Here is a 12687-nt window from a genome sequence, read left to right on the forward strand (position 1 = left end):
GTCCGCGAAAGCTGCGTCCCGTAACGGAAACACGAAATTTTTAAAATGCGCACTAATATCAAATGCAATAAATTTTTGTCCACTTTGTTGCGCAGGGTAAATTTAAAGGACGGATGACCCCGTTAATTTATCCATGGGCTAACGTCTAGTATTATAAGAATAGCAATAAATTTTAAGAAGTCTTTGTTGTAAGTGATTTTTTTGTTTGTTGACTCTTTTATTCTCGCCTTTTGATAGATGTAAGTCACTAATTACAAATTAGAGGCTAGATGTGCTTTTTTTGCTGGAATTGTTTTTATTATGTTTTTAATATACCTAAACAATCTTTAAACCCGTAAGAAAATTTAAATTTAGCTTCTATTTACAAGACTCTTTCATATCGACTCTCGATATTACGAACCGGAGATATAGTAAACATCTCATTATCACGAACCAAAGTTAAAAAATCAGAAAATTAAACGCATGCAATGTAATGTCATCCAAATCGAACGATTTAAATCAGACCATTCGAATGTTAACATAAATAAACCTACAATGTAAAAAAAAAACTAAAACCTAAAAAAGTAAAGTGCAAATGACAGATAATTATAATGTTCTGCAGAGAATGGCAGAGGGTAGAAAGTATAAACAAGGGCCTTGCAGAGGACTATCGTGTAAAAAAATACTGTTTCGACGTCGGTAGCAAACAAGAGAAAAACCGCAGAAGCTTACGAATCCAGCCAAGTAAATTTGAACAAAAAGAAAATGAAGAAGAATGACAATCAATATAGAAAGTGTTGCGGAGAGGTTGCCAAGGCAAAGGCATTAAGCACGGCAAGGAAAGGGCACGGCAAAGGCAGGCAAGGAAACAGAAAGAGGAATCAGCTAGGCAGCGGTAGTCAAGACATAGAGGCACAGGCAAGGGCATAGAAGGCAGGCACCAGAAAAGGCATAGGAAGGTTAGGCAAAGGCAGGCAAGGAAACAGGAAGAGGAATCAGCAAGGCAGGGTTTTGCAAGGCAAGGGAACGGCAAGGCAGGGGCAGGCACCTTATAGAAAATCTCCCCCCTACAACTCAAAGATTCGTATACTCAATATATCTAAGATATGTACCATATTAATCCAGGAGTATAGAAAATATTGAGATGCAAATATTTCAAATCCAGTAACTCAAACAAAGGTCTCAAGTTTATATTCGGTCAATACAGTGAATCATGTTAGCAGAATTGTGTGCCAATACAAATATATAAACAATCGGTCATAACGCCAAAAAAACTATCAATTTTTAATAAATCTGAGATTAAAAGTTAACCTGGTTCCAATACCAACAACATTAAAAAGCCAAGATCTATATAATAATACGCCAGTTCCGTGTCTCTGTGACAGGCAAAGTTGATGTTACCGAAATTTCCTTTGAAGTAACCGAAAAATGCATGTCTAATATGTTAAACTTTCTGACGTTACGGCGCGACGTCAATAACACTACGTTAACGTCAATATCCTATATTAAGTTCAGGAGGCCATTATAGTGCACTTAAAACTTTGAGGCCAAATAACTTGGAAACAAGGTGGTGACGTCAATGATTTTTCACCGCGTGGGTAACTAGGAACCACCTGGGACCAATTTGGGTAAGTTTTTTAAACCTGGTTCTCCGAATCCGTTTCGGAATAGACGGGTTGATGACGTCATCAAAAACCTTTAAATCCCAATATCTTTGCAACCGTTTGTCAAAGATACATGATCCTATACATTTTCTTAATCGGCGTTTTAAGATCTATACGATGAAGGCAACAGGTGTACAAATTTCTTAAAAAAAATTTGAGTTTTGACGGGCCAATGCTGTCGTCAGCAAACTTTTTAAACCCTTATTTCCTTGGTGGTGTTCCTTGAAAAATATATGATCCTATACATTATTTTGATCAGCGTTTTAAACTCTACACATTACAGTCAACGAATAAACTAAACTTCTCCAAATATTATTTTTTGTATCTGCACTGCTGACGTCAGCAAAAAATCTAAAACAACCTATTTTACCATTGTCCCTCGGCCTAAGTGGATTTTTCCACGGGCCTTATCGACTAGTATAGAAATAATCAGAGAAGTCCACGAAAAAGGCAAAACTTTTACCTGGTTGTTGTAAGTGCAAGATAATTATGTTTTTCCTAGCCCTGTCCAGGATTTGAACCTGGATCTCGCATTTGCATAAGTGTCATAGCCATTAGACCAATAGGGCATGAATATATAAGAAAAACTTTACATGTGCATCTTATATACGCTCACATAGCCTTTTTACTAACTAGGCAGGGCAACCTGACGTTAAAATGTCCGGTTTAGTCACAAGTAACTATAACACCTGGTATTAAACGTCTGGTGTAGAGCGATTTATACGTTTTGTAAACTGTGCGCTTTAGTACAAGTGTGCAGTTTATCATAAATTATGTGAAGCACACACAACAGTAAGATGTTACAGGTGTAATATACTTTTTAAATTAATAACTTTGTTGCACATCCATATAGGTTTAATACCATTTCAAACAACAGATTAGCGCAACTTCTGTTAAATAGACACACAGGTAACAGCTTTTTGATAACATTGGGCAGAGTGATTTGTACAGGCATACTTTCGCACATACGTTTCGGCATATACCCATTTCCAAAAACTATCCTAACTTCAATTCAAATAAACAGACAGTTAACAACCTGTTGTTATCCTACGCACCTAAAACAATTTTACTTTGTGGAAAATTTAGTAACATTTAAAAATCAAAATACAGTTTATAACCTGTTTTTACCTTCTCTAAGTAAAATAAACCTGTAATAGTTTATGTAAAAATTTCCTGTGAAAGATCAAAAATTAATCGTGACATTTGACACAGTTTCCAAAAAACCTTTATTGCAATTTCGGTTTAAAAAACACAGCGGAAACAGCCTGTTGTTACCCTGTCCAGCTAAAAATCAAACAGCAGTATATGTTTATTTTGCAAACAAGTTTTCATGACAGTAGGATAAAAAGCTCTTATTCCAAACTGAACAAAAACGTCGCTAGAGCTGCATTGGTGTAAAGACCATATCAAGTTACAGAAACAGAAATTAGGGACATTATTTGCACATCTTGGGAAATTAAATAAGAAATAATGAATATACTTAAAGATTTTTAATACACGTTGACGATTGCCCGAGAACCGCTGGTCAGAATTTAAAACGCCTCAGAAATAAGAAAGATGTTGAAAAAATTGCCCTAGCTATATGTACATATATGTATACATATTGAAATAATTTCAGTTTCTGTAACCTGAGCCGCACTGGTGTATACTCAGCACTCCCCCCTGAATGTTAAAATTGAATGCCCTTTGTGGCTGAGTAGCATTACGATTACATGTAACCCACATAAACATTATATATATAAACATGGATCAATAATGGGGAATGGAACGTACTATATGTATAGTTAGCTATGTACTTTTGCTGGCTTTGTTGAGAGTTAGAGACAACAATTTTTGTAGATGACTGTCTATAGAACAAAATATACGTGATGGTTCATTCTATTTACAAAGTAGAAGTATCTCACGCAAAAAATAGCTAATTTTATGCTAGCTACATTGCTAGTTTCATCCCAGTTAAATAGCTAATTTTATGCTAGCTTTGTTATCTGTCTGCAAGAATTTTTTAAGCTAGTATGTAGCTAGGTAGTATTTTGTGCTACATTCAAATTAAAATTGCCAAGGGCCAACATACTTTGCGGAGACGGATGTAACTATCAAGCACAAGCAATGTGATGGACATTCCCAATTAGAGCAGAATTATGTCATTTATTGTGCAGAATGTGTAGCAGCTAGCTAGCTCGAAAATCTGTCCTAAAGAATTCTCTTATGATGCTAGCTTAGTAGGTAGTTTTTTTTGGGGGGGGGCGGGGGGGGGCACAAAGTGCCCGCGGCCTTTTTGACTAGGCATAACTTTAGATACACATGTGATTAAGTGCTAAAATTTTATGACTATTCCTAACTTTTATTATTGCTTTTGATGAAAAAAAACAATTTTGGAAAAATTTTGTACTTTGCTGGGGGTATTGCTTTTTTGGACGGGGGTAAATTTTTTGGAATTTTGAAAACCGTTGACATTCATGTAAGAAAGTTATAAGATGTTGTATTGGGTATATAATTATTTATTACATGTATGTTGGTTACTAAGAGGTAAACAAGGTGTTGCTAAGATGATATATGGTTACTAGGGACAAAAAGCAGACCAGATTTGAAGGAAATATCGATCCAGCAAATTGACATCATTTTGGATCCCAATGACGTCATTATATTGTTTTCCTTACCTCGATTATCTTTAAATGTCATGTTCTGCATGTATGCCAAGTTTAATGACATGTGCATCAATTTTTCTGGTAGAACGGGTCTTTTTATCTTTATCGTTAAAGTAAGAATTTTTTACTGAAATGACGTCATTTTTTATCCCAATGACGTAATTAAAATTACTTTTTTCATGTGAAACACATATTTAATATTCATTCCACAAATCTACCAAGAATCAAGGCCATATCATTAGTAACATGCGAGAAATTAAAACGTACTAATAAAATTCGGAAAATGACCATTTTTCACATGTGTGACGTCTTTCTTTTTTGTGCCCCCCCCCCCTCCCCCCCCCAGGGTTACATGGGCCAAAAAAACTCAGGTATAATAGGGTTAATGAAGCTGTCTTTTTATAGTTCAAAAATGCACGGTCGAACAATATCCCTTTAAAGGGGTCACTATCCAAAAAGGTCACTATCCAATAGCCTCGATATAGCTGATTTTAAAACGGTTACATATTGACGTTTAATGGTTCTTGACGCTATTTCACCATTCTTACCCTTTTTTACACGGAACTTATCGACAAAATAAAAATTTTAAGCACTTTTGTTCGAAAGGGTTACAAGTCTTAAACGATCTAGGCAAACATTTTCTATTTTTCCTCACGTTGTTCCTCCCTTAGAGGTTCGTTTTATCAAGAGTCCAGTGTAATTGTAATTTAGACGTAACGCCATTTTGATATTTTTTTGTAAATACAGTCGACGTTCTTATCTCGACCTTCGCGTCGATCGTGAAAATGGTCGAGACAAGAAAAGTTTGTCAATATCATGCACACATGATATTGACAAAGTTTTAGAAATTTGAACGTTAGAATGTTTTCCTGATAGAACTTTTTTTGTGTGATAAAATGCGAAAAATCACAGGAAAGGTCGAGATAACGTGATAAAATGTACTCAAGGGACCGTAAAAATAGGTCAAGATAAGGAAAGTACGAGATAAAGGGTAGTCGAGATAAAGAACGCCGACTGTATTTCTAAGTTTGAAAATTCAAGTGGTGTTCAGTATGGTCTTAATGTGTTCTGAACTTTTGCCCAAATGACCTAAAACTTTTAATACTTCAGTACTTATAAGCAGATTTTTCAGGGAACCAAAACTACCGCAGAATTACGCCATAACCGGTGCACGGAATACGGATGTGAGTAATATGTAAGACGGCCGAATTTCCGTGGATTTTTCTACAATTTAACCACCAGTCCCTATATTGATAATAAATACCCGTATTCTTTGTCACACTAAGTGATGTCACGGCAAAAATGCACTAAATAGCAATACAATAGCGGGCGAGAATCTAAAGTCCGGCAGATCTGCGGTTTTTTTCATGGGGTAAGGACTAGTCTATAATATTAATACGTGAATTTCTTTTGCTCAAATATTTTATGTTTAATGTAGTTATATATAATTAGGTTAACTAAAGACTTCAAACAGGTTTATCTTCTACATTAGTAGAGGCAGAAGTCCACCTTCATTCTTCGCCATCTCGTCGGTGTTTTCTCTTTCCTAATTTAATCAAAACACCACGCATGCGCAGACAACAGTATAATAGTCCAAAATAAAAACTAAACCTCTCTTTATATTGATTTTTACAAAATTATATATGAAAAATTGTATAAAACTATTTTTGGTAGAAAAAGTCCGTTTTTTTAAAAAATAATGTGTCCAAATTCCACACAGCAAAGGTGACCATACTGCACTGTGTCGCCATCTTTGCAGAGTAGAAGACTGTACGAACAGACAACTGTTCAAATAAATTAAGTGGTTAGTTTCAAAATTTCTATCTACCTATAGTATGCATCAATTATATTTGCGTCATTGTGTAAGTATTATAAATGAGTGTATCGTCCGAAGTTTTGCAAGCAAGATAAATCTTATTTGTCATCCTGCTTTCAACTTAGAAGTGTAAAGTGCTTGCCAATCAAAGTATATGACAATATATTTACAATTTGCATGTGTATTGCATCTACTTTCGTTTGCTACAGCAGGCTCTACTGCAAGTTGGAGCACAAGATGGCGAACATCCGGGCTGACACATAGGCATTGGTGGTGGTGGCGGTGGTGCTTGCGGAATCATAATTGGTGGTAGAGGAACAGTCATGCAACATTGAGGCGCACACGAAGGTTGACATTGTTGTGGTGGTGGTGGTGGAGGTGGTGGTGCACAGGATGGTGTTGCACATGGCATGGACATTGGCATTTGCATGGGCATGGGCATGGGCATGGGTGGTGGGCATGGTGGAGTTTGACAAGGCATCTGCATTGGCATTGGCATTTGTGGCATACAACATTGTGGTGCACAAGATGGCATGCAAGAGGGCATTGGAGGAGGAGGTGGTGGTGGCGCACAGCATTGCGGTCTACATGCAGGATAGCACGCTCGTGGACATCCTGGTGGGCATGCAGGTGGAGCACGGGCTGGCATCATCATTGGAGGAGGAGGTGGTGGCATACAACACTGAGGTGCACACGACGGCTGACACTGACTTGGTGGTGGCATAGGCGGAGGCATAGGTGGAGCACAAGGAGGAGCAGCACATGGTGCAGGGGCAGCCATTGGTGTTCCGCAGCACCCTGGCTGTTGAGCGCATTGTGTGGGACACTGATACTGTGATTGTGGTCGTTGTTGTACAATGGCATACCAATGTAAACAGACTGGAGGACAAGATGGTTGTGGTGGTGCTGACATTCCGGGTGGTCCTGGTGGTCCTGGAGGTCCTGGTGGACCACAACATCCAGGTGCTCCCATTTGTCCCATTGGTCCGGGTGGTCCCATGGCTCCCATAGGTCCCATCGGTCCCATTGCCCCGGGACTACCCATTGGTCCGGGCATTGCCATTGGAGGTACCGCTCCACCACTTGCACAGCATCCTGGTGTGCAAGCTGGTGCACATGCTGATGAACATTGTAATCCACATGGGTTAGGAGATCGCTTTTCAATCTCTAGAAAAAAAAACGAATAAAAAAAGAATATATGTAAATAATTGAATGAACACTTTTTTGCATGCATGAAAGCTATGGGCAAGGTTATGCAACATAAGAAATTGAGATTGCATACCAGATCGTTTCTCTGCACGTTTATCCAACCATGCAAAACCTTCCCAATCTATACTACCTAAAGTGAGCATCGAGAATCCTTTTCAATACATCTTCAAACTTTACACATATTTTTGTTGCTATCTTAAAACCTTTTAAAATATCCCAATCACACAAACGTCACAACACCAGCAGTAACAATAACAATTCTCTACAAAGACAGACAAAAGAAATACAGTTCAGAGTTTTAATTGACGATGGGCGCCATGAAACATACACAGAGACGAAACAACCACCATTAGGTTGTACATATGACATAACACAACCACCCACCACGCACCAAATCGTCTGAAACCCAAACAATACACTCCACATCCATTATCAACACAACCTCACAATCGTAAACACAGCTTGTGGTCACTCATTTTTTTACAGATCCAAAAGTACCACACGAACATGCTTTTAGTACACATAATATTATCAGCTGATTAAAATTTTGTACAGGTTAGTATAAGCAAAAAAATGACTTACGTTTTTCTTTCAATTTGGAAGCTTCGATTGATATGACAGCCATTAGGGCGACAAGTCCTATAATCTTCATCATTTTCTAAACAGAAAATTTCTGTTTGTTATGCAAATTAGAGAAATAAGTTAACTATTGATCACTTCCAAATAAGAAAAGAGTTTACATTTAAAAAAACTTGCAAAGAATCTCAAAGGTACCTTACCAGGCACAAGAATCTTTCCCAGATGGCACGCTTAAAAATATCTGCAAATTTTAAAAGTTAAAGATATGCTGCAAGAAGAAATATATTTTCTCCGCATCACTGAGTTTTAAACACAAACAATTTTAACGCGCTCTTTCAAACAAATGTTATCACAGCATGCTTTTGTATGCAACCTGACTTTGCTCTATTGAAAATCATTCATGCGAAACTGCTATTACTTTTACCTAAAAATAGAATAAATTTTGAAACGTTTTTATTTTAAATATTTGTTCGCATTGAAATACCCTTTTTTCTCATCTAATTTTGGAACTGTGGGAAAAAAGAAAAGTTTTGGGGAGTTTTTGCCACTTTTTTCAAATTAATTGTTGTGAAAATAAAGTCTTATACTTTACCCCCGTCCCAAAAAGGCAATACGTTTTAGGGACAGGGGTAATTTTTATAATTTTTAAAAAGTGCTGACCTGCATGTATGAATGTTGTAAGATGTTTATTAATCATATTATTTTTTGCTACATGTACTTTCGTTATTACCAAGGTGTTTCTAAGGAGATATATGGATCCTGGAAATAAAATACGGACCAGATTTGAAGAAAATATTGATCTTGGAAAAAATTTTATCCCAACTTTTTATCCCAATGATGTCATTATTTTAACAATGACGTCATTATATCATTTTTCTTACCTCGAAAATCATATTCTATACATATGCCATGTTTAATAACATGAAAAACGGACCTTTTCACCTTTATTATAATTTTTTATTCTATTCTATGAATAAATCTACCAAGAACTAAAGCTATACCGTCAGTAATACTTAAAGGAGAAGCGAACTGCGAAGGAAAGGCTGCTGAATAAAAGTTCATATTGACAGCATTAATTTTGAAGACCAGACCGGCTGGGTTGGTCTGCTCCAAAATAAATAAATCCTTACAGCCATAAGACTAAGAATGCTTCCATATTAACAATGGAGGCGTAAGAATTTTTGAAGTAATAAGAATTTACTTTGTGAATAGCAAATATTCGTAAATAAAGGTAAACCTACCATTTGTTCGATTTGTTGTTGAATGTTTCCGGTCTGTTTATTTATTCACATTTGGCGCCATCTCATCATAACAAACGTCATCGTTCGAAGGTTGTAGTATTTTGTGAAACAGGGACTTAAAACATGAAAACAATATTGTTGTTGGTCATGATAGATATTTCTTAAGCTCAGAGAAGTTTAAACGAAGGTTCCAAAATGCTGTTACTGTTATAGTACGTAAAATATTCTTGGTTATCTCAAATGAAGGATCTTATTTTCGATGTTTACTGATAAGTACATCCAAAACCTACTTATTTTCATCAGCCATTAAATTCTTTAAAAATGTTGTTAGGAAAATAAAAAGATACTTTGTTCTAAAATATAGTTATTTATTTATTATTATAGTAGTTGCCTTAGTAGATTTTAGGAATTAGAAATCTATAATTTTTTTTCATTCGTTTAAAATTTATTTTCTGGCTGCCACAAAATAGTTTTTTGTTCGTCTCTCTTTAATTTTAATTTACAATTGGGAAAATAGCTTAATTTAGGTATGTATGAAGCCATTTCTGATTCCAATGATGGCATGGAATTATATTTCTACCTGCAATCTGTTTGTATTTAGAATTTCTGCAAGTATAGCAAGTTTTATCACCTAGTATAAGAAATTCCGAATTTATTACCGCGAGGGTCATTTAAACTAGAAGCATGCTTAATCAAGAGGGATCCTTAATCAAGACAAGCGTTTAATCAATAGGCCGCTTAATCAAGACGGGGGCTTCATCAAAAGGGGTGCCTATTCAAGAAAAGCGCTTAATCAAAGGGGGCACTTAATCAAGAGAGGCACTTCATCTGAAGGTGCGTATTTTCTAAAAGGGCGCTTCATCTGGAAGTATACCTTCATGCTAGAGGGGAGCTTAATCAAGAGGGGCGCCTAATCTAGAAGTGCGTATATTTAAAAAAGGCGCTTATTCGGGAAGGGAGCTTATTCAAAATTGGCGCTTAATCAAGAGAGGCGCTTAATCTAGAGGGGGGCCTAATCAATAGAGCTTTTAACAAAAATAATCGTTTTGTTACTTTTATCAGTAACATTATGTAATTATATTGTACTAAAAAACACTTACTTTAGTTTAGTCTGAAGTACTTTTTCACTCATTCAACATTACCGGCTAAAAGAAGGCAAAAATAAGAATTTTTCAAGAAAAAGTTTCCTATAGGATGTTTTTTGACATAAATTAGTGTTTTCTACATCGAAACCTTACTATTAAAACATGACAAAAATAAACCGAAAGAAGTGAAATAATATCAGCAAATTTCATATTATGAGCTGGATCAGAAAGTTCATTCTATTTGTATTATTTGGGCCTGACACGTTGTATTGTCACATGATTGACAAAGCGGTTTGACACACGGAATAGATGTTTTCCTCTAGGAATATTTTTCTTCTGTTTTGTCAGCCTGACAATACCTTTCTGCAAATACAGGAACAATAGCTGCACGCAATTCCAGGATACATTGCGCATTGCTCATTGCTCATGATAAGATTACTTTACTGGATAATGGATTTCGTTGCTTGAAATCTTTCATTTCAATTGGAATTAATTTTTTGTTGCATTGTACCAACACAAGTAACGTCGTTTCCATACAACCAAAGCGCAAGCGGGATTGACGTACATAATTAAAAGATATATTACGGTTTCATCAAGTAAAACCCTGTATTTGTATCTGTAAACCCTGTATTTTTGAAACTTTTAGTTACGAATGCATGCATGTCGAAAATAATAATTTCTTATGAGCAAAAATACAGTTTCGTTTGTACAGTCCTCGATAAAGGTACGATCCAATAACTGCATAAATTTCTTCGGTGGGTTTTCTTTTCATGTTTGAGTACTTACTAAATTTGTGGCTGCATCAATACTAACTGTTGTTCGCAAGTCAAAGTCTACTCAAATTATTTGCTCCAGCTTTCTCTTCATCTTCATCATGGTCAACATCACCTACAAAATGTTGATGATCCTCTTCTTTATTATCATTTTCATCCACGAAACTGACAGAAATACCAAAAATAAGTGTGTGTGATATGTGTTAGCTAGCTAAAAATATTTTTTAAGAAGGACAACGAAATGAATAACAAAAGAACTAACACTGAATGTAAATATACAGCATGGTTTATTGAATTCCCTATCACAATGAGTTCATGAACTACAGTAAGAAAGAGACTTTCAACAAAAGAAAGAGCACCAGAGAACAGCTATACCTTGAGGTACACATTTACGACCGATAAAATACACAAAGCAACACAGATCTACAAAAACAAACTTTTTTGAAGTTTCTTGCAGAGAGTTGAATTCAGGTTTGTAAACTCGGTAAGGTTGGATATATACCCATACACCAATAGAATCTGCATTAATTTTCCGCCAATTGATAATTAAGTCGGTTTCTATTGTAACTTGCACAAGGTCGAGGCAAACACATTTCTTTCTCTTTTTTTCCGTTGAAGTAGAAAAGGGCATATATTAAATGAATTACTATGGAGCGAAAAGAGACCGTTAGAAAAGAGATCGGTGTTGTCCTTTTTAGTCTTAATGCACTGACAAAAAAAAGACACACAGATAGAACTTAAATGACAAACATTTCTCATTAAAAATTATTGGGATATGAAGCTTTTTGGGGAGTGGGCAAAATGTCTTAGAATTTCGGTTATCTAAAGCTGAAAAAAGCTGACCTCCACAGTTTTTGTAATTTCATTTATTACTGGATTAAATCTCTACGTTCGCTCAGTTTTAACCAGATAACGTGGTTCTTGAGCTATAGCTTTTATATTATTGAACTAACTAAAACATAAGGTGAGCGCAAGAACCAGTCAGCGTGGTTGCTATAAAACTGTTTTCATATGCGAAATATTTATGTAGTGTTACATTGTAAAAGAAATTTCGGTAACGTAATATATTTATATTTCGGACCAAAAATTTTTTTTTTGTGAAACAGGGTTTACCCATCCGTTTTGAAAAAGATGGAATGACGTACGTCAAAAGCACATATTCCTATACATTTCCAAACTTCATAAAATGGTAACAACGCGTGCACAATTTTAAAAAAGTCTGCAAATTTGGCTCAAATTCTTACATTTTTAAAACTTAACATTTTATTACCGTTTGTCGGAAACACAAGATTTTATGCATTATTTTGGTCAGTGTTTCTACACGCAAGAGGTAACGTTAACAAATTCTAAACAAAAACTCTTTTGTGTCAACACATGAGATTATCATAATACAACGACAGGCCTGAGTGGATTTTTCAACGGTCTTATCGAGTAATTCCTATAGACATCACATTAAAGCAACCTCGTTCCTAGGGTTCTTTTTCCCTTTCTGATCTTGGACAGAGAGAAGAAATCTCGCCATCAGATTGTCAAAAAGGTAAAAAAAAAAAAAAAAAATGGGTACAAAAGTGATTTGCATGATGTTGTAAATATTTTTTTAAGAAAAGCAATCTTATCCCCAGGCTAAGCCATAGTAAAGTCAACACAGCTGTTTCGTTAACAAATTTATTTAACCTAGTTTATATCAAACATCCTA

General features: G+C 35.7%; 1 protein-coding gene across 2 annotated transcripts; it reads right to left on the minus strand.

The window, feature by feature from the left end:
- Positions 1 to 5887: 5887 nt before the first annotated feature.
- Positions 5888 to 8176, minus strand: LOC130622417 (uncharacterized). Of its 2 annotated transcripts, XM_057437882.1 has the most exons (4): positions 8093 to 8176; positions 7896 to 7971; positions 7387 to 7443; positions 5888 to 7271 (listed from the first exon to the last, which is right to left on the minus strand). In XM_057437882.1, exons 2-4 carry the CDS (start codon positions 7966 to 7968, stop codon positions 6295 to 6297), a joined length of 1107 nt encoding a protein of 368 aa, XP_057293865.1. In that variant the 5' UTR covers positions 7969 to 7971; positions 8093 to 8176; the 3' UTR covers positions 5888 to 6294. The 2 variants fall into 2 exon arrangements, with proteins under 2 accessions (XP_057293865.1, XP_057293866.1); XM_057437883.1 differs by lacking the exon at positions 7387 to 7443.
- Between the last annotated feature and the right edge of the window lie 4511 nt (positions 8177 to 12687).

This window comes from Hydractinia symbiolongicarpus, chromosome 12 (genome assembly GCF_029227915.1).
Source record: "Hydractinia symbiolongicarpus strain clone_291-10 chromosome 12, HSymV2.1, whole genome shotgun sequence".
Classification (NCBI taxonomy): domain Eukaryota; kingdom Metazoa; phylum Cnidaria; class Hydrozoa; order Anthoathecata; family Hydractiniidae; genus Hydractinia; species Hydractinia symbiolongicarpus.